At 34.0% G+C, this 23,428-nt stretch overlaps 1 protein-coding gene across 2 annotated transcripts; it reads right to left on the reverse strand.

The window, feature by feature from the left end:
• Positions 1 to 254: 254 nt before the first annotated feature.
• Positions 255 to 15,430, reverse strand: LOC140833008 (uncharacterized). 2 transcript variants are annotated; one of them, XM_073197368.1, is made up of 9 exons: positions 14,980 to 15,430; positions 14,348 to 14,492; positions 13,002 to 13,321; positions 12,214 to 12,295; positions 11,836 to 12,130; positions 9,925 to 9,983; positions 5,290 to 5,379; positions 4,681 to 4,772; positions 255 to 1,944 (listed from the first exon to the last, which is right to left on the reverse strand). In XM_073197368.1, the coding sequence occupies exons 1-9, from the start codon at positions 15,390 to 15,392 to the stop codon at positions 693 to 695; spliced, it is 2,748 nt and encodes a 915-aa protein (XP_073053469.1). In that variant the 5' UTR covers positions 15,393 to 15,430; the 3' UTR covers positions 255 to 692. The 2 variants fall into 2 exon arrangements, with proteins under 2 accessions (XP_073053469.1, XP_073053467.1); XM_073197366.1 differs by having other exon boundaries at positions 12,214 to 12,291; positions 12,998 to 13,321.
• Between the last annotated feature and the right edge of the window lie 7,998 nt (positions 15,431 to 23,428).

The following is a 23,428-nucleotide window of genomic DNA, read 5'->3' on the forward strand; positions in this document are numbered from 1 at the left end:
CCATTTGTGCTCGTACCCGTTGTTTGGAGGAGATGTTCAGCGCTAAAACAAAAATTTGCATTAATTTAACTATATGAAAATAAGACAAATTTGACAACCCTGAATTGTGTGGGAATTTGAAAACTCAAAAATAACAAAATCAAATATGGTGAAACTGAAATATGCAGTCTCAAGGGTGCGTGCATGTCCTTTTACACACAAAGTTCGTTAATGTATAATATATACTAACAAGTGCAAGTCTTCCAACAAGAAATGAGCAATTTTGACATGACCAACTTTAAATACTACTATGAAGACCTAGAGCATCGCTACAAGATTTGCAGTACAAGAATAAGCTCATACATGCACCTTATCTCAAAACAACTAGCCTTTTAAGTAACAAACAGAAAAAAATCTTTGGCCAGCTCTGCAAATGACCCGATGTTATAAACATATTGTACATGAACCGAATAAGTAACACAAAACGAACCAGCACTCCTACATGTAAATAATTTAACTGTTGAAGAATCCTTAAAAACAAATTATTGAATGTAAATACGCACCTATCCGATCCAGGGCCAATCTCGTGAACTCCCCAAATGTAATCTCAATTTCCGAGGACTAGCTTGTGTCTGCGTATACCATTATTGATAGGACATAGTGGGGAAGAACGAGTAGCATTAGTTAGCACAAAAAAATGTTTAGGTTCAGCTTCATGCACCAGGCAATGAGGTAGCTTTCAATGAACATTGCACCTTTTCGAGCAAAGAAGTCAGATCTCTATATTCTTTAGTGTCGGAAAAACTAGCAGCTTGCTTAATTGTACTTTTTAAATGCATCTCAGCAGTGAAGAGTTCTTTACGGCTGGAGCCACGCAAAGCAAGTTCTTGATATACACGACATAGTTCCAAGGAAGCATGAGCAAATTTCACAAATCGTTCCCTATCTTTCCATAGATCGGATCCCTGGTACGATCTAACTTGCTTAAGAAGAGCCTCTGAGCACATTGTAAGATCCCCTTTCAGTTTGTGCCACCGCGCATATAATCCCCACGAGTCCGCAGTCCCGCCACTTTGAGCAATTTGTCTTAATACTTGGCCCAACAGATTAATCAAATGCTCAGTTTCACGAGTTGATGATTCAGCTTCCATTCTTGTGGATTCTTTGAGTTGATCCACAAGTGAATCAACCTTGATAGAGTCTATATTCTCACTATCATCATTTGGCACAGGGAACTGAACAGGACTGGTCGAAGCCCGCCCTTCAATATCTAACATAATTCTCTCCAACAACTCAGAATCTACTCTTTTCTTTTTAGTCATGTCAAGCACCTTTTTTACTGCTTCTAAGGCCTGGCTGAAATTTCCTATATCTGCAGCAACATGGCTAAAATTCTCCCACATTTGCCAGCTGTCACGCTTCCATTTTAGAGCTTCCTTAAACGCGATAAACGCCTCCTTATTTCTCTTTTTTATCATATGTAAACAAGCAATATTATTCCAGGCCTCCCCATTGTCGGGATCAAGTTGAACTGCTCGTGTAAAAGCATCTAGTGCCTTGTCCACATCCCTAGCCTTTAAGGAAGCAGCGCCAAATGCAAACCAGCCCTCAGGATGAATGGAATTTAAAGACATTGCTGATTCCCATAGAAGTTTTGATTTCGCATAGTCTCCGCGGTTGTAGGCAGAGCGAGCAAGAGAGCGGAAAGCTCGAGCAGACCGATTTCCTGAAACTTCCAGGGCTTTCTCATAGCTAGCGTCATCATTTGTACTATCACCAAGAGAACACCATAGCCTGGGGTCGGATGGATTTTCAGATAACCGTGCTCTAATGAGTTCAACAGCTGCTGCTTTCTTATCCATTAACTGGTAACAATATATCAGATTATCCCAAAGCTCAAGATCCTCATAAATTTTAACAGCTTCTCCTATTAAGCCACAACTGACTAATAGATCACCATACTCCCTGAATAACGTAATGATGATATGCCGGTCAAATAATGTGAAAAGTTCTTTTAAGTTTTAATCTATATACCTATAAAAGTGTGGATGATGGTCAAAGTTTTTGAATTGTGATTTTACTACATTGCCCAAAAACTATACATTGTTTGTATTAATTGCATGGGCATTGGTGGAAAAAATATATAAAATTTAGGGACAAATTTGGGATAATGGATTTGTAATGTATTGATTATGTATTTAATTGAGGTATTTATTTTTTTGAACTCATTAAACACATGAGGATCATAGTGTTTTTATTTTTTTAATAGAAAATTATAAAATAAGAAATTTTGAAAATAATATTACATAAAAATTGAATCGATATTCGATAATAAAAAATATATTAGAAAAATAATATTTTCTTCATACATAATTCTTACAAAAAATATTAAAAAGAATATATATTTAACTATTATACTTATAAAAGTACAAAAAGAATAACAAAATTTTCCTTGTAAATTTTCTACTATTCTCATAAATTGTGTATTGTTAGATTAATTGCATGAAAATTACACAATCATTAAATACATAAGGATTAAAATAGTGTTTTTATTTTTTAATAAAAAATTGCAACATAAGAATCTTTGAAAATAATGTTACATAAAAATTGAATAAATATTTTATAATAAAAATACATTAGAGAAATAATATTTTCTTGATACATAATTCTTAAAAAAATATTAAAACAATAGCTTTTTTAATTTTAAAAAATCACTAAAAATATTACAAGAATATATATTTAACTATTATACTTATAAAAGTGTACAAATAATAACAAAGTTTTTCATTGTAAATTTTCTACCATCCTCTTAAATTGTGTGTTGTTAGATTAATTGCATGAAAATTTTCTCATAATTTATGGGAAATCTATGCATTAAAAATGAATATATGTTTGATAATAAAAATATATTTTTTTTATCTATAAACCTACGTAAGTGTAGATAATTGACAATTTTTTCAATTGTCAAAAGATAAAAATGACATCCTCATCAATACAAATCCAAAAATTCAATAAAGTTATATTTGTAAATTTCTAATTGTTGTAAGTGTAAAAAGAAAATATCAATTTTTTTTATTTATTCCACCTAATATATAATTAATTAGTAGCCTAATTATTCCACATCATATATAATTAATAGTCTAACAATTGCTAATGAATTATCACTACAATATACATTGATTGTAATAATTTATATCACTTCAAGAATAAAATGTAATTCCTAAATTAACTTTCTCAAATAATCCATCTTTATACTAAGTTTAAATATTTTATCCTTTTAATTTTCTTTCTACATGTTATTTTATTATTTTAATGCAATTTTGTAATTATATTTTAGTGTAGTTTCTAATTAAGTAAAAATTATAGTATCACATGAAGATATAAGAAAAAAATAATTATATATGCAATAGTACAATAACATGATAAGTATATAATAATATAATAATATGAAATTTAATACTAATATATTTCATTATTTTTTAACTAAGAATTGAAAGTAAAGAATTTAATAAATTATTTATTAGAATTTATATCAATAATTATGAATTTTAATATACTAATAATATCATAAAATACGAATCTGATAGAAAAATTAAAATAGTTAGCTATAATAAGAAGTTTAAATATTTTAGTCGCACTTATAAATATATATATTTTTATATATATATAAGACAAAGTCTTTTAGTGGAATCCTTTTTACAGAGGAAGGAGTGACGTGTGAGTGTTTTACATCCATAAAATTCTCGTGTCTCTACTATTCACAAGTTTTTACATTTCAAACTAGGCAAAAACTTGTATGAAACGGTCTCACGGGTCGTATTTGTGAGACGGATCTCTTATTTGGATCATCCATGAAAAAGTATTACTTTTTATGCTAAGAATATTACTTTTTATTTGAATATGGGTAGGGTTGACCCGTCTCACGGATTAAGATCCGTGAGACGGTCTCACATGATACTAACTCTTCAAACTATATCTTGTTGTTTAGATTGTCAACTGGTTGAAAATATCATTAGAAATATTGAACCGTCTTTCACACTTTTCACGTGGTTAATATTTATAACCGTTTGAGAAAATCTTTCAACCGTGTAAAAATGATTGAAAACAAATTTTAAAAGCAAATTTTGAGTATTATAGGTTATATTTTATTATCAATTATTATTATTTCATTAGTTTTGATAATATTTTGACGAGTTAGTCATAAATATTTTAAATTGACAATTATTTGTCCTTAGTGTGCTTCACTTATATAAATTATGATTTATGCATTTATAAAATCCATAATCTGGTTGATTTTTAGGTTATTATACCTTATACGTGGTTCTTAGATATATATATTTTCAAAATTTGTTTCAGTTCAATTCATTCTATATATTATGCTAATTATAATTTATTATATAAAATAAAATTAACGACTTGAATTTCAATTTGAGAAACAATTTTGAAAGTAAAGTATATAAGTTCTTAATTAATTTATTCGTCTAATATGACAAAAGACTAAATCAATATAAATAAAAAAATGAATCAAATTATTTTTAAAAAAAATCAAAATTTAATTTTTATTAAATAATTAATATTTACGTGCATCGCACGTGCTTCTTGCTAGTAGCATTAAAAGTGCAGGAGAAAGCAGAATGATAGACAGATGCAGTACAAGTGAAGCTTTGCTTTGAGATGAGTTAGAATGAAAAAGTTACATACTTGCGTAGTGCAGGAACTGAAGGCATATTAACTCCAAAACAGTAATATATTCTTTCAGCTACTCCAGGAGAAAAGTTATGGATGTTCTCCACCTATAATTGAATGACTTGTGTTACAAAAAACGAAAGGAATGCTTCCCCATCATGTGAAAATCGAACAAAGTATATAAATTATCTGAAGACAATGTTGCCCCAAAACAAAATTTACAAAAAAGAATTCCCCAATCCATGCAGACAATTAGCAAAGGCCTAATAGTTTAGACCCAAAAAAACAGGTAACCACCTGGCCACTCAATGTTGTTTCATAAATGAGCTGGACAGACCCAGTAAGATTTTGCTACACATGTCAAAGTACGCTATATGCCACAGAGCAAGGAAGAAACAATAACATAGCAAACAGGAGATACACACAAGAGTTAAACACCTAAAGGGCCCTTGTCCCCATATATCCTATTGGGCTTAAAATGTGAGTCTCATTCAATTGATTACTTGAAAAGTTTTAATACGAAGATGTCACAAAATTATATCAACCATACCTAGAGGTTACAGAATATAACATGAGGTAAAAAAAAATGCTGCCACAAATGAGAGAAATGACTGATAAAACTACCACTTTCTCCATCATCATTAGTGCTCGCTGCTTTGTTCTACCGCGAGTGGACTCCCACCGGATACGCAGTATGTTGCAGAAACATTGAAGCTGAAAAACATAGAGTTTCGATTTTTATTAGCAGAGATCTAAAGCAAATAAAGTAACAAAACTTTATGCAGGTGTAAGCGAGTCGTTTTCTACTCAAGAAAAGCAAAAGATTAGGAAGTGGAAATGGAATCCAAACAAACTCGGCAACCTTTGTTCTTTGAAGACATGATTCTCAACTAAAACTGATATGCATATATAGGTTCATGTTGAATGATAATAGCTAGTCACAGAGAGAATTTTTTAAAAATGCTCTCTTCTTCGTGTCACCTTTTTTCCACCGTCCAACTCTCTTTTCCAAACAGTGCCCCTTGACCTCCATCATCGTCGACCACACCTTCACCACTGGTCCCGGCGCCGAACACCGGTTGCCGGAAAACTTTTTTCAATTTCACCGGCTTCGTCTTCTTCTAGTCGGGGTGGTTTATTTTCTGTTGTCTTGTTCGCGACTAAACTCTAGCTTCACTCCTGCATATTTCCGACGAACCTTTTCTCTTGTTTGTGCCGCACGCCGGTCATGACTGGTACTGGAATAGCTCACCGATTTAACCTCGTCAGAAATGTATGCTACGAGCAGATGGAGAACGCCCCTGTATCTAGGCTAGTAGCACGGGACGAAGTGATAAAGATTGCACACAAAGTATTCACGCTGCAGTTGGGAAACGGGGGCTATTCGATACGGTAGAGTGAAAGAACTAGGAGATCGAGTTACATGCTGGACTTTTACCGTGAGTAGGCATGCTAGATAAGCCTAAGATTCAAGGACTTCATCAATAATCCCTATTCAGGCTCGGACTTTCATCGATATTGGGGCTTTCACAGTACAGAGAATTACCAACAAGCGTGGAAGATTCCTTGAGGTGTCCAAATTTTGTATGAGGGGCAGAAAGCAAACCACAATTGTGCCCAACGGATACAATTCAAGGGGATGGAAGAACATATGATTACCTTGGAGAAGTTACTGTCAGGGAGTTATCAGAGGAGGACTCAACAACCTATCCTACATCACGGTTCAAACCCGCTGAGAATCAACACAGTAAAACAGGATGATAGAACAATAAAGAGGGAGCCTAAACGAGGGTAGTAATTGAAAGCTATGGAGGACAATTGTAGGCTAAGAACGGACGTGAAGTGGCATGAAGCAATATTGTGTCCCTCGAATTCGGATGAGTTGAATTCGGAGGAGTTCAGCACACCTATTATTCTCCACCTCAACCCCTTTGGAAATTTCTCTCTCGGAACCCGACAAGACATCTACCCTCACTGTCCCTCCTACTAATAGACCACCAGACAACCCCCGGACTAAGAACGACGCCGGTAAAATAAAATGGATCTTAAAAGAGTGATTTGAATGAAGAGTGAATACCGGTTAGTACCTGTCCCACATTAGGTTTCGCATTTTCTGGTTGATGTGGCTCGCTGATAGACATAAACCCCGATGGTGAGAACAGCCCCTCCATTACCGCTGCCTCTTCTGCAGTTTTAGTTGACTCCTCTGATCGGAAAGAAACCTGACTATCAAACTCTGAGAAATCGAATTCAATCTCCAGCAAATCATCTTGTGAATCATCAAACTCGATTTCTACTCTGTCATCTAAATCATGTATCCCCAACTTCTTGTTATCCTCCCTGTTAAAGAGGCCTGAATTTGTTATCCCATCTTCCCCGTGACCCGCATTTTCCTCGACACTGCCTCTCTTGTGTCTTCTGCGATAGATTTTCCCATAAGTAGGCACTAGTTGATTATTGCTTGCAGCACCCACCCTATTGTCTTGCTCCTCGGCGTCTGTATTAGTCATAGAATGAATTGGCGAGCCTCTGAATTTTGTTGCTTCTTTTGGGACGACTTTCCTCAATATCTTGAACACTTTTCCCCCCAATGGTGGTGCCGAAGTCTTGCTCTTTCCTGCTGATCGTTTACGTTGTTCCTTGAAAGGCCTAGAACTCTGCGTGTCTTCCATCCTTTCCCCATTGTTCCCAAATCCAAATCCTATCCTCCTGTCTTCCGTGCTTATTGGTTGAGATCTAGTACAACCCCCGATTCTTTCTTTCCTTTAATAGGACAGCTTATGAACTCCGCCTTCCCTATCTATTTTCTGTGGATGTTTGTGTTGCCCCATCCAACCAAGGTCCTCTTGCCATTCAACACAACTTGGGCATATGTTTGCCGTTCATACTGCTCATAAGCTATAGGATCGAAGGATTCTACCCGAATTCTAATCTCTATATTCCCTCCTTCCAATGGAATCTATATCCCAGCTTTGAATAACTCTCCTTCAATGCCCTTCACCTTAATCTTAGCTGCTTCAAGATCACGGAAAAGTAATGTATCAGCGCTAGCTATTTTCTGTGGCTGTTTCTGGATTTTGCGTTACAAAAGAAAAGGTTCGGAGATAGATGGAGGAGGTGGATTATGGGGTGCGTGTCTAATATTTATTTCTCGATTTTTATCAATGGAAGGCCACGGGGAAAATTTAAAGAGGAGAGAACCAGGACAATCTATTGGTGCATTGTTCTTTTTCAAGTGTTGTTCTTTTTCGAGTGGTATATGGAAGAGAGTTGGGCTTTGAATGGACTTTTCCGAGTAAGGCACAAGACATGTTCATTGTGGAGACAGGCCTTCCCACCGGAAGAAGATTTACGAGATTCTGGTATCTAGTAATCCATTGCATTTTTTGGTCAATATGGCTGTAGAGGAACAACAGAATATTCGCAGATTTGTCGGAGTCCGTGGATGACGTCCGGGAGAAGATCGAATTCAGAGTTGCGAGTTGGACGACTAAGCCTAGGGGTGAGCAAAAATTCGGTTAAACCGATTTAACCGACCGAACCGAATTAATTCGGAAATTCGGTTCGGTTAAATCGGTTAATTCGGTTTCGAAATTTTCAAATATCGGTTAATTCGGTTAATTCGGTTCGGTTTCGGTTTTTGTAAAAAATATCGGTTTAACCGAATTAACCGAATTATTAAATAAATAATTTTAATTTTATTTTATTATGTTTTAAATATAATTTATAATATTTTTATATTTAATATTGTATATTATAATTAATTTTTTTATGAATAAAGTGTTTTCTTATGATTAAAATAGAATATTAATTATTAATTTTATATATAATTTTTAAAATTTTAATTTTTTTAGAATATTAATTATTAATTATATATATAATTTTTAAAATTTTAATTTTTTTTAAAAAAAATCGGTTAATTCGGTTATCGACCGAAATAACCGATTTTAATTCGGTTCGGTTAATTCGATTTTTGTGAAAATTCGGTTCGGTTCGGTTAGTCAAAAAATTTTCGGTTAAATCGGTTTTCGGTTAATTCGGTTCGGTTTGTAACCGAATTAACCGAATACTCACCCCTAACTAAGCCGAACTAGTTTAATCACTTATCTATTTCAGACTTAGTTATGAATTGGAAATTTATATGGTCATGACGATAGTATGATAGTGTTTTTTCGATTTTAACAGTCACTCGTTTTGCGGATTACTCATCCGCTACTATTGTAACGTTAAATGAATAAGGGCGTGCTTATCGGGTGAGGAGCACAACCGATAGAGCTAGGTCTTTCTAAACCAATCCAATATATGTATCCCGTATGGAACCGTTGTTCTTCGTCAGCGTATCGTTACCGACATTGATTATCCTAAACAAGAAGCTCGTAGCTCCCCCGGACCACTTGTGGCCTTCATGATGTAGGAATCAATAATAGCTGCCTTCCTGTAGCCTATCTATACAGTCACTAGTCTGAATAGATAGGTGCTCTTGACTATCATTATAAGATAATACAATGCATAAGATCAAGTTAGGACAAAAGCAAGTAGTGAAGCAGGATGGGATCAACCTAAAAAAATGATATGCATATATAGCAAGCATATAAATCAATGAATAATATGAAAGAAGTAACTTGCAGAATATGGGGGACACTTTTGGACTCTTCTTTAGCAAGGTACAATTAAGTATTGTCCAAAATTCTAGGAAGATCCAGCTGCATAAGCTGCCAACATTTTTTACTTAATGAAAAGTTTTTTGTTCTCCAACACAAAAAAGTAAATGGGCTCACAGAGACTCGCTTCAATAACCAATAAGACAACACATAGGATTCCTGAATTCAGAGCATGCTATCAACACAACTTTTATACACCAGTTTTCTTGGAATTCTGATTCAACGGTCTCACTTAAAAATGAAAAAATAAAAAGATTAAAACCTACCAGTGTATAATGTTCCATTCCCGTCTACCACTACTGAAAAACTCAGCCCAAGATATGTTCCAATTGGTTATAGTAGAAACTATCACCTTAGTCAATGGACACATCATAACAATAAAAGCATCTTCAGTGATACCAAATTGCCACTTCCAAGAGGAAAAAATAGAATTCTTAATTGAAAAAAGCTAATTAGACTTCAAATTTAAATCCAACACAAAAATTATCCAAATAAACAGAGATTTGAATCAAAAGTTGTGCAATTAAAGCCAATAAACATCAAGATCTAATAAAATCAAATGATGTAAATTCATAAATATAAGCATCATTTTACTTACAATGAATGGTGATGAATTCTGAGAATCAATAGCCTCTATATACGGAGCCATTTCCCACTCTAATACAAATAAAAAGAACAAGTGAGAAGAGAACCCTATATGAAGATTAAGCACGGTGAAAGATATGATGAAAACTACATCGCAATACAAGGATGCCACAATCAAAATGGTCTAAAATATCATGAGTCGGCTTGCTACTGGCTCTATCATGCACACACAATATTAACAACCATTACAAATGGCTTCTGATATAGGAGCCTTAAAGATAAGATCGTTACTTTGGAGAAGACTGGTTACCGTGCATAGCTAAATGGTGGATACAACTTATTTTTGTTCCTCAAGTTTTATTGCTTTAAATAAATCATATACACGAGGTAATCAATTTCATCCTTTGATTTATGTTTTGCTTGAAAATTCTGGGAAAAATTGTATACCCTGTCATGTGATCAAATAACCTTGAAATAACCAAAAATAGGCTCTTGATTGTCTATCTCATCCTTGGTTTTATAGTTTCCGTAACAATTTCTTAAGATTGATGATTAAAAAATGATCAGTTTTGGTAAAGTTTTACCTATTTTTGTCAATTCTTGGTTGGGCAAAGAATATGAATACTGCATTACAAACATTAAACAATAAGTATTTAAACAAAACAATATAAAGGTTTTTATACTGAACGAAGTTAGAATGGAAATATCAATTAAATTGAAACAGCGTAATTTTAAATATGTGGTCTCTTAATTAACAAAGTACAATAAAAAACAACTCTTCTACTTTCATGAAGCAATAATTTGGATATTTATTAGTAGCATAAGAATATGCTACTTTTGTCGATTTGGAGTACATTTACCATAAGCAAAATTACGATATCTTGCAATTTAAAAACTAGATGTACGACTATTTTTCCCCCATAAATTTTCACTGTTTTATTTCCCTCCCAGCACTAAAATGCTAGAATCTCAATTGCATGAACAATATAGCTGAATGCATGGTTGTTTATAGGTACAATACTTCATAATCCATTTCATTGGCCATAAGAACATATAGTAAATTATCCTTAAAGAATATATATTGGGCCAGACAGTTTGCTCAATATCTATGCTTCAAATTTGCCTCCATATATTTAGTGATAAAGCAGATATATTAAGTGATCCAATCGTTCTCAACAAGTTTGATGACTTATTGCCCACATTGAATCTTAAGACATGATGATTTTCTTTTCATGGGTGCTAATGTTTTGAGCAAGGATGCAGCTGCTTTATGCATAAACATGACCAATAATTTTCTTCAATTTTGTGGGTAAAAATCCAAGATAAAATTGGCTAATTTAAAACAAATAGAATGCACCCCTTTCTGGTCGGATAATGGAGTGGAGACTTTTTTTTTTTTAAATCAAGAGTTGGTTTGATATTTGGAAATCATTTTGCAGACTTCTAAGAGGTTAAGAAATAAGTAACGCACAACTTCATGCTTTATTTCAGAAGAAGAAAAAGCAAGGAAAGGCACTACATTACTAGTATCTTGCTCACCAATGAACCTTAACTTTATTCATCTCGTCTTCCCCTGAAGCTCTCGCACTTTGTATTACCCTCTCCCCTCATTTCAGGTTTAGAGTTTTTTTTAAAATTCTGCGTTTTAAGGTCTTTAACTGCTATTACCGGCCAATATTCTTGAACAGCAAAAAGAATTCATGTAAAATAATATGAGTTTTCCATGATACATAAAATTTTTAGGGTTGATCGTTGAAATTATTTGCATTGGATAAATTGTGTGGTTTGAGGTGTCAAAGATAGATCTTGTCAGTTTACTCTAGGCTGTAAAACATGGTTGTTCGATTAAGTGATGGGTTGTTTTCCCGACTACAATTACTTAAAGAATAACAAGGAGAAACTCGTGTTTGAACTGACTACTTACTTTGAAAATCATCATTACGGGCACTTTTCTGAATTGAAAGACAGTTGGCCAAAATCATAGCTTGGTGTACTGCCTTCAATTGGGTGGCAGCAATTGCATGATTTTGAACATCATGTTCACTACTAGCACTACTGCTCATATCTGCTATGAATTTTGGGGTCATCAATACATCGGATGTTTCTTGAGGTGGTTGATATGGAGATTTGTCAATAATGTTTGACTTGTGGCCCAAAGGAGCATATGCATCTCCGTGATTGGTTCCTGCAACAAGGCGAAGCTGTGGCTTTGGTTCCACCTGTACCAAAGGTGTCATTAATGGATGCATAAGAAGCCAACCATTGCCAACAAATTTCAAGCGATCATATATCAAACGAATACCTGATGCACGGTCCTAAAACCCAGACACCCACTGACAAAAAAATTGTAATTGGATATCCCTGCAGCAGATTCGAAATGCTTCCTGTAATTTGATACAAGCATAAGATAGTCATTATGCAGCCTATAGTAAAAAATGCAATGCTTCATAATTGCCTCTTAAAAAGAGCTTCAAAATACATAGCATCACACTGCACAAAGTAATGCCGCCCAAGACAGGCTTAGCAAAAGATGGTTAGCAATAAGGTTAGTAAAATGCATTGAAATAGAAAATAAAATGAACATGGAAACGGTGACATCAACAGGAGGAACAAAGGAAAGGGAGGAGCAAGACCGCTGGGCGGCTTCATTCATATCCATGTGAACACCAATGAAATCCTTGTGTTCTATGATCAAACTGCAAATAATCGTGAAACAGCACAATATTTCATAACATTTATATGTTTTCAAACTTCAGTGATAAAGAGAAATGTTTCGTGCAACCATTAACTTTTCATGTCTTTGATGTTTCCAAACACAAGGACCATTGCCAGTTAAGCTATACTTTCATGGGTTTCACTAAAGAGCCAGTCCATGATTTACCAATTCTTTATTAATTGCACCACATGCCATCTCCGTGCTATTTTACTAGAATTTTATAGAAGACATACACCATCCTTCTCAGAATGCAAATAAAACTTAGATACATTATATCTATTCTTAAATTCTGATAGGCGATTCATAAACTAATTATATGGGCAGAGATGTAAAGTAAAACCTAAAATTAGAAAATATAAACCATGACTACTTGCCTGAAAGAATCCACGCGCCCATAATATAGTTCCATTATCCCCATTTCTAAATGGAGCATTGATAGGATAGTCAAAGAATCATCACTAGTGCCCCAATAATCTTTTAGATTCTCCAAGCTGCCCATATTACAGAAACTTTCACGCATAAAGACTTGTAACAAATCAAACACGAATGAGGAATGCTCAGCCAATAATCTCTGTTGCAAGAATAGAACTCTGGCTAACCACCATGTGATGGTTCTAACTCCGTCTATTGAAGAAAACTTTTCAAATAACAAATCTTTTGTCCTCATTAGCAGAGTTTTCGCAAAAATTAAGTACTGCAAAGAGAAAAACGAATCAAAACATAATTCCATTTGCAACTGCAATATGGTAACAAGAATATTTACAAGAGTCTCATGTTCAAACAGAAAATAATTATCACTAATCTAAGAGTCAACAGCACCAATTATAACGATACATGTAAAAACTCAAATGTTTTTCCTAAAGATAAGACATAAATGAAGGTTAAGGATTACAAGTCAAGGGTACATAGCGACCACCAGACAGAAAAGAGCAGACCTTAGACATAACCAAAACTACATCAAACTTGGACGTTTCCGTCTCAGTAAATTGAATTCAAAAGCCCACGAGATGGTGAATCGGAATTATGTAAAGAAATCCAAGACTGTAGAAAGACAATAATAGATACCCAAAGTGAACTACAATTTTTAGATCATCTGGATCTTGTATTATGATTATTCTAACCTTCTAAGCTACATAATTATTTTCAAAATCACCAGAATTAGTTATGACTGTGACAGATTTGATGCATGTATTGTAGGTGATTCAAATTAAAAGGAACACCAGCCATGGGAGCATAGCCCATTGATGAGTTTAAGATCAAAGCTAATTGCATAATAAAAAGTCATATGGGTCCCAGATGAAACTGACATTTCTAAGAGGTAATAAACCAATCACGGAGTTAAGCTTATGATGTTTGCATTTCGCCGTCAAGCAAAAACAAATAAAGTTTCTTCATTACATACATGAATAAAAATAATTCATCAAATCTCTTCTCTCATCTGATTGCAAATCCCGACATATTTTTGGCATAATTTCCAAATAAGACAAATAGATATAGTCGGGATTCTTATCATACATCCTGAACTATCAAAGCTGTCAAAATAATTCAGAAATTCAAATTATGTTCATACATTGTCCACTCCAAACATGTGTACTTCTCACAAGTTAAAAAGGAACCGGTTCAAAACCTAATAATATAATTTCTTTTGCATTATAATATAAGTCTTTAAACCGATAAATAAAACAATGGTGAAAATACTTGATAAAAACACATGAAGTACCTGCAAGTTGGAACATTTTCCATGCAAGTCAGAACCAACAGACATCATTTCTTTAACTGCCCATGCTTCCCAATCACAACATTCTGCCTTTTTTCCTACATTCTGCAGCCCCACAAGTGGCATCAAGGGAAGCTTATCTTGTGGCCTATTACAAGCATGCACCCAAAAAGAAGGTGAACATTGATTCACCATTTAACACAGGTATAATAAAACATTTATTCCATAACTAGCTACTAATTAGCAAAGATATCGGCATGGTCTTTCTGCATTGTTTAAAAATCATCAAGTGGTCCGAATAAAGGGTTTAACTGGATCTTATACATCAAACTTAATAAATTGTGTATGACATCCACATATAAGAAGTACATCAAGGATATAAGATAAAACTAAATAGCGTCAGGCTAAAATTAAAAAAAAAAACCATGCAAGGAATCTGGAATATTAGTTTAACAACATTTAAACAGAGCAATCCAGTTTCAACATTGTAACAATCTTGTACATAGAGCTTTAAAAATCTAATTTTTGCACCTTTTTATTGCTTATTTTTATAAACGACAAATTAAGAAAAAACAAATCATGCCAGAAATAGAATATGCCGAAGCACGGATGTGTGAAAGAAATAAGAAACAGACCCAGTAACATTGCACTGTGTAAAAGCAAGCAAAGCCGCAACACCAACAGCCACCACAAGCAACGCTTTACCAGACGTCTCCTCCCAGCTTTCTTCTTTAACATCAAGAAACGAGTTTGCACACTGGGGTAGCAATTCGGAGTAGAATCGTTCAGCAGATTCACACGAGCTGAACTTCAGACTGGAGAATAGAGTTTGGGAAGCGGAAGAGGAGAGGGCTTGCACATATTGTCCGGATTCAATCAGCGTGACGACGTCGTTTATGAGGGGGAGCAAGGAAGAAACAGCCGGCAAGGATTGGGTGGGGGATGTCGGAGGCGAGGGGTGGTCGGACGGCAGAGAGCAGCGGAGCAGGCGCAGTTCCAGATGACGAAAAGCTTGGATTTTGTTCAATTGACGTTCATTTGCCGCCATTTTTAGGGTTCTGAAGAAGAGCAGGGTTTTTCTGGGGAATTTAGGCGTATAACCATGGACCATTAAATGACTATTTTACCCTCACTAAATAATTTTTCCTTCATTCTGTATTAGTTAGGGGGATCAAATTTTTTTATTAATCATGTCATTTGTCTTAACCGAATTGCATCACACAATTTTTTTTAATATTTTATAAAAATCACGATTAAAAATAATAATCATAGACCTCATCTCATACATAGTTCGGTTAACTTTTTTTACCAAAAACCGCGCCTATCATACCGCCTAAACCGATTGACATAATATTTCATTTAGAATTATAATAATTTGTAAACAATATATTCAATTAAAGAAGTCGTCGTTTATTATATCTAAATTATTCTCAAGATTATTACTCCTACAAAGAAAACTTATTTTATTCTTCATTATTTTTCATAATAGTCTTTTATTAAAGTATTTATTTATTTTACCACAATAAATTGTTTGAAGTTTGAAAATTAAAAAAAAAAAGATAAAATTGTATAAATGTTATTTTTGTTGTGAGTGTGCTGTGTTGTTAAAGTATTAACTTAGTTTTAAATATTGATTATTATTTTATCTAGTTTTATCTTTATATGATTTGAACTATATTTTATATTTGAAGATACTATATTTTTGTTGTTTTCAAATAAATTACAATATAAGTTCTAACATTTTTTCATTAATTAAAAAAACCGTAAACCGACCGCGACCGTCTGAAACCGTTCAAAACTATAAGACTAATTCTACATGTAAAACCGTGATTATTTTTTTAAAATACTAATCGACCGTATATAGCAATTCGGTTTGAATTTTTTTTTAAAAAACCGCACCGTGATCACCCCTAATCTTAGTTATTATTTCCTTGATATATTCTATAAACTTTTTCGCTCATTTCTTCTTCTTGTATATTTGTTTAGGCGTTATTATTGGGATGGCTGGGTTAAGATTATTGGGTGCTGTTTACGTGTAGAAAGTGAAGTTGAGTTTATGTACGAATATCATTTCATGGTTTTTTTCAATAGATTGAGGTTGAAGTATTGAGTTTTTGTACATTATATTTCTCATACTCACTCTTAATTGAATTTTTCTGGGGTTAGTTATTTCTCATGGCGTATTTATTCCAGTAACATGTAAATTAGCTTGATTCTTCTCAAATATCTTCTTGTTTTTGATTTATTTATCTTTTATAAAAAAAATTATGCTTGAATTCATTTCTTAATTTTGATTCTCTTTAATACGAGTATTTTATAAGTGATGTTGAAATAACATTATCATTCATTCAATTCCTTACCTGATCGACCAGCTTTTGCTTAGTTCCATTGAAATTCTCCATCAATCAGTGGTCAAGATCATCGATCAATAACCATTTAAATGTATATTTCAATATATCATAAAGACAAACTATAACTAAAATGGTAAGAGGAAGAAGTTAAAAAATTATGCTTGAATTCATTTCTTAATTTTGATTCTCTTTAATATGAGTATTTTATAAGTGATGTTGAAATAACATTATCATTCATTCTTCTCCTTACGTAATCGACCATCTTTTTCTTAGTTCATTGAAATTCTCCATCAATCAGTGTACAAGATCATCGATCAATATCCATTTAAATGTATATTTCAATATGTCATAAAGACAAACTATAACTAAAATGACAGAGGAAGAAGTTTGGGTAAGTTTATCTTTTTATATAATTTTTATAGACTTTTATTTAAATTTATTTATGCGTAATTGCGTCTTCTTCCTAAATTTTTTCTTATTAATCTCTAAGTGATAGATTAATATAATATTGGTGCTTGCATAGAGAATTTGTGTTTAACATTTTATTTGTGTTTGTATATCTTTTACATTATTTATTTTGTTGACATATAGGTAAAATTGAAATATCAGTTATTCAGAAAGAAACACTTCGAATGTAAGTTAAGTTTAAAATCTCATTTCAAAAATGTAACAGAGAACTATTAAGAAATATGTCAATGATAATTTAATTAAGTATGCATTATATTAAAACTTATCCAGCCCAGATTATTTATTCTTAATGGGCTAGACAATCATGTAAGACTACTAATGATAAGTTATGGATGGTTATGACGGTCATTGAGATTTCGAAAATTGAATATGCACTTATAATTGGGCTTGATTATTCCAAAGTCTTTCCTGAAGTTAGAGAAATGATGGAATTTCGAGATAAACATTTTAGTGAAAATGAAAATGTGTATATTTAAGAGGTGGCAGAAAAGCTAAAAGAAATAAGAAAAACATGATAAGTGAAGGATCGATTGTTGGTGTAATGCCCGGTTACTCGTACAAATGATAACAATGCGCTTATGTCATTTATTATGCTTTACATGTTGATTGAGGCATCGCTATTGAGATTGAATATGATTTCTAGATTGTCAACTGTGTATTGAGAACGAATATGTGTCTAAATAGTGATATTATGATGTGTAGGTAAAAGTAGTGTAATGGAAGTTGATAGAAAATGAGATGAAAATATGGCAGCTTTTATGGGTTTTAGCATAATGATTTGAATATTTATCTAAATGATATGAGGCCACAACCATTAGAAAGCTAAGATATAATATTACAACTTTCATGTTTAACACGTTTTCAGATTATGAAAAAACTAGACGTTTCTGGAGCGATCTTTGGTGAAACAGTGTACAGGGGCAGAATGGTTGGCACCCGAGCGGTAAAATATTACCGCTCGAGCGCCCCTATGCTACAAATTCAGTATTTTTCCAGAGAGACCGCCCGAGCGCCGCCTTGCATAGGAAAAGATAAGTTTCGACTTCCTTGAGTTTCTTTACCATTCCACAACCTCATTTCATAGCTAAACACGAAAGATAACAAAGAAATCTTCCTCCAAAAGCTCCTTTCATCCTTTCCTTCATTATTTTGAAGTTAGAACTTAGTTATCCATCACAAGAACTTCCTAAGGGTGTAAGTTTTCTTCTCTTTTAGTAGTTCTACATGTAGAGAGGTAACTTTCACCTAGTATAGACATAGTAACTGAATTATTGATACATTTGACAGTATAGGAGCGAAAAACATCTTCTCAAACCAGTATTCATACGCTTGGACTGTAAGTTGGCATGTTCTTGAAGTAATACATGAGTAATATTATGATTTCAAATGCTTTCCATTGATTATTGCTATATGTATATTGTTAGTATGTTTTTGATGAAAACATAGCACCATATTCCATTGTTATGTATTAAATATGAAAAGAACTCGTGAATATTGAAGATGAGTGTTATGTCATGAACATGAAAGGAAAAAGGACTTATTTTTATATGATATATAGCTTGTTGACATCATGGGTGATTTTAAGCCCACCAAACCTATTGGCTAATATATGTTCATGGCGCGTGGGGCTGTCAAAGGTGCTCCCTAACGTCCAACACAGTAGTAGCTATAATAAAGCAAGCACAATAGTACAAGTCAACTAATGAGGCTCAAGTACAAAAATGAACATGAATATATGGTATGATATGACATTGTTTAAAGATTCATTGTTGATCATGACTTGATATGTACGTTCTTTCTATGCATATTGATACATATAAGTGACAACTTATTGAGTTTTATAAACTCACAAAGCTCATGTATTACAAGATCAGGTAATGGAGATACATAGGATGCTAGTTCGCCAATGGATGCTTGTGACGTGCCTTACCTCGACAAGAACATGGATGTCTTATTGTATAGCTTCTGCATATGTATTATAGTGGATTGTATGTCAGGGCAGGGTTCCAAACAAGTTTCACGCCGTTTATGATCATATGTATAACGATACAATGTATGTTTGAGTATGATTATATGTATGTATAGATATTGTTGCTGGAGTTTGGCTATTACAAAATGTAGCCAAAAATTTTAAAAACCGTTAAATTGATATCCCTTGTATGAATTGCTTCATACTATATGTATATCATTTGAACCCTATTTTATTACAAGTATAAGTATTATTAATCATGTTAAGATTAGAAGAAGGGTGTGACAGTTGGACACCTTGAGGTGCTTCAAAAAAAATATTCTCCAAGAGCTGCAATAGCTCGTGTTCTAAGAATGTTAACACTGATGAATTAAATCGAGTTTGGTTTAAAAACCAAGCATAAGAATCTCGAAGTAATCCTTCGTGAAGAAGCCTGTTAAGTTAGAAAACATTTTAACTTATGTAAATTGAATAACTGAAAAACAAAGAATCAGTTGTCGCATATGTTAGTTCAGTTATGGTATGAACTGAATTAGCTGATGCTCTAACTGATCAAGTCAGTTTGAAAACAATAGTTAATCAGTTAAGTACACAAGATATGTTTATGGATGTTCGGAGACTTTAACTGCTCATACGTCACCCTTTCTACCACCTCGGGTATGATTCACTAGAAGACTTTGATTTATACAACTACTTGTACAAATCCACCCATCTTAGAACTTACCCACTGCCTAACTGAACTCCTAGCCTAGACTGAAGGCAGCACCTTCCAGCTAACACTTCTTTAACGTCTATGTGTCAAAGACTACACAAACAAGTTTATTGTCTTTGTGCAAGACTGTATTTGAGTGGTGGTGTGTGCGCATGTGTGAGAACTGAAGAATGAATACACCAGAAAGGTGTTCTCACACACTGAGGGAAGAGAGCTTCTAAACTAAGCTGATAATACTTGAGTATTCCCTCTGGGATGAATGCTTCTTGAAAGCTGATAGACAAATGAGTGTGCCCTTTCTGTTACCACACTCTCTCTCGTGTATCTCATATAGTCTTCACTAATCTTCATCTTCTATTTATAGGCGCGAAGCTAGATCGTAAAGTGAGACTCAATTATTGTATCCGTTGCATTTTGAATTTGTTCCTTGGACTTTGTGTCTCGACTTTTTGACTACCCTTTTGGAACATTTGTCTTTAATGCTCTGATACAACGTTCATTATTGTTCTTTGACTGGACAATTGATTTGTATATTTATGTATAGCTGTAATCCACTTGAATGAGCTTGTCTTGATCTACAATTGAAAGATTCAAACTGATACTCCGAAATAGTCAGCTGAACTGATCTTCAATTTGGCTGGTGAAATCAGTTGACTCGTCAGTTGAACTTATTTCATTCTTGTTCAATTAAACTGGTATGTTGGGCTCTTCATCAGTTGAACACTCCTTCGGCTGGCCAGGCTTCTGAGATTCTCCTGCTGAACCACCTATCGTCTGGACAGTCAGCTGAACGGCTTGTTTGACATATCAGTTTGACTGATTCAGTTTGTGCAAGCAATTGGGTCTTCAGCTTGCGATTTAGACAACTCTTAAATGATCCTAGCTTCTGTACACTAAGGTAAATCATTAATAACAAAATAACAAGTTTTGTTAACATCAAAATCAAGATTGCGAACTTGAAAAGTTCAAACAATAAGATACTATAAATTTGGAAAAATTGAAATTTGCATGTTCGTATTTTGATGATATTGTACATTGGCCAGCATGATAAAAGATTGTTCCTCAAGTTGACAATATGCTTTCGAGTTTAGTAGAGGATTTTTATTTGTTTAACAAATATCTCTGGGGTATGATAGTCTATAAGGAAGTGCTAAAGAGTTGGTCAATCTATTGCAAGTAAGAAAGATATTTTATTGTTTTGTATTTATTTAGTCAACATATTTCATGTCAACAAAGGTGGATGATGGTAGGGACAAATTTAATTTGTTAGTTAGATGTTGGTGTTTAATGAGGTGGAGAACACGTTTTTTGGCATCGACTTTGAAATATACATTCAAGAGGAATTGCATCATTCCTTCACAATTTAAATATCCCATTCATCGAGTTCTCTCTCTTATCTTATAGCATTTGAGTGTTTGGTTCTATAATATTTATGATGTGTTTGTTCTCATGTATTAAGAGAGTATGTGATCTCTTTGAAAACACAGTGAATGATTGTACACCATAAAATCTTATAGTGAAATTTTTTTTATCTTTCCCGTGGTTTTACCCTAATAATATTTAGTAATTTTTCACGTAAATCTTGGTGTCCGATTTTATTTTTTATTTTCATATTTATATCTCAAGTTGCCGCACGTGGGATCAACAAGTGGTATCAGAGCCTTGGCTTAAAATTTCTTAAAATTCTGAGTATGCTCTATGGTTGCAGCCTTATTTGATCTTCCATATCAGAGAAGATTTTTTTTTAGATCTTTTTAGTAAGGTGGAATTATTTCGTCAAGTCTGTTAAATTGTTGTAGACATAACGGCGGACATGTACGAGATAAAAAAATTCAATGGAAGCAATTTTATGATGTACAAAATAAATATACAAGCAGTTTAAAGAAATGATAATTGCTTGATGGCTTTTGGAGATAGACCGATGGAAATGACGGACCATGGAAAGTGGATAAGATGAATGATAATATTATTGCCAATTTACGTTTGGCTATAACAGACGAAGTACTGTCAATTATCTCTAAGATAAAAACAAGATAATCTGGTAAAGATTTACGATGTCAATTCACTACACAACAAAATTTCCTAAAGAGAATGCTTTATACTCTTCGGATGGCGGAATCCTCATAGATGACCGACCATATTCATACACTAAATACTCTATTTGCCCAAATCACTTCACTGGGGCATAAAATAGAGGAAAATGAACGTGTGGAGCTTCTACTTCAAAGTCTACTAGATTCATATGATCAACTTATCATCAACTTAACCAAAATGTTCTTATGGGCTCTCTCAAATTTGACGGCGTCTTAACTGTGATTCTAGGAGAATAAAGTCAGCGCAAGAACAAGGAAGAAAGGTTGATAACATCGAAGCAGACAGTGTCTTTACCGATGATAAGAGGAAGATTTATGGATTGTGACTCCAGTGGGAGCCAAAGATGAGGTAGATCAAAGTGGATAAGCAAGAAGAAAAATATTTACTGTTTTGGCGGTAAAGGGTGTAGGATCGAGCGCTTGCCGCTTTACCAAAAGCTATAGCTGGTGGTAATGGTGCAACTCAAATCATTTAAATCGCACAGCAGCACAAGCACTACGGTTCGATCGCTCTACCAAGCAAGAACAATTATTGCACCCAACAATCTCCCTCACAATAATTGCACTCCTTGCAATCAATAAGGATCGAACTCGTGACCTTGGCTCTGATACCAATTGTTGGATCGAGCGTTTGCCGCTTTACCAAAAGCTATAGCTGGTGCTAATGGTGCAACTCAAATCTTTTAAACCGCACAACAGCACAAGCACAACGGTTCGGTCGCTCTACCAAGCAGGGAGAATTATTGCACCCAACAAAGGGCACTTCAAGAAAGAGTGTACGAGTATCGAGAAGAGTTCTCAAGGAAATGTGGTCAGTACTTTAAGCGGTGGTGAAATATTATTCAGCGAAGCGGCAACAATTGCAGAAGGCATGCACAAATTTTGTGATACATGGATTATGGATTCAGGAGTACCATGACACATGATGTCTCAAAGAGAAATGTTTGGTCATTATGAACCTGTCTTAGGAGGATCTTTATTCATGAGAAATGATTATGCCGTGGAAATCTCTGAGGTTGGTATTATCAAAATAAAAATATTTGATGGAACTATTCGCACCATACAAGAAGTACGACATGTGAAGAGACTGACGAAAAATATTGTCTTTGAGAAAATTGGATGATATCGGGTGCAAAAACCGTATCGAAAATGGGATCATGAAAATTGTGAATGGAGCGCTTGTAGTTTTGAAGGCGGAAAAAGTATCTGCAAATCTGTATGTACTTTTAGGAGAAACAAAAAAAAAGACAGAACTATCTGTTGCATCAATTGGTTCAGGAGAAGAATTAATAGTGTTATGGCATAGAAAGCTCAGACATATGTCAGAACGAGGGTTGAAAATTCTCTCAGAACGGAAGCTGCTGCTGGGACTTACAAACTGTCAATACCTTTTTGTGAGTATTGTGTTACCAGTAAACAATACAGATTAAAGTTTGGCAGTTCTAATGCCAAAATCAAAAGCATAGTGGAGTTGATTTATTCGGATATTTG

This window comes from Primulina eburnea, chromosome 5 (genome assembly GCF_022965805.1).
Source record: "Primulina eburnea isolate SZY01 chromosome 5, ASM2296580v1, whole genome shotgun sequence".
Taxonomy (NCBI): domain Eukaryota; kingdom Viridiplantae; phylum Streptophyta; class Magnoliopsida; order Lamiales; family Gesneriaceae; genus Primulina; species Primulina eburnea.

Coding starts and splice junctions, on each gene's coding strand:
- LOC140833008 (XM_073197368.1), bottom strand. CDS start 15,392: ATGGCGGCAAATGAACGTCAATTGAACAAAATCCAAGCTTTTCGTCAT. Junction 12,296..13,001: donor GGGCGCGTGGATTCTTTCAG/GCAAGTAGTCAT, acceptor ATCAAATTACAG/GAAGCATTTCGAATCTGCTG. Junction 1,945..4,680: donor TCAGTTCCTGCACTACGCAA/GTATGTAACTTT, acceptor TACGTTATTCAG/GGAGTATGGTGATCTATTAG.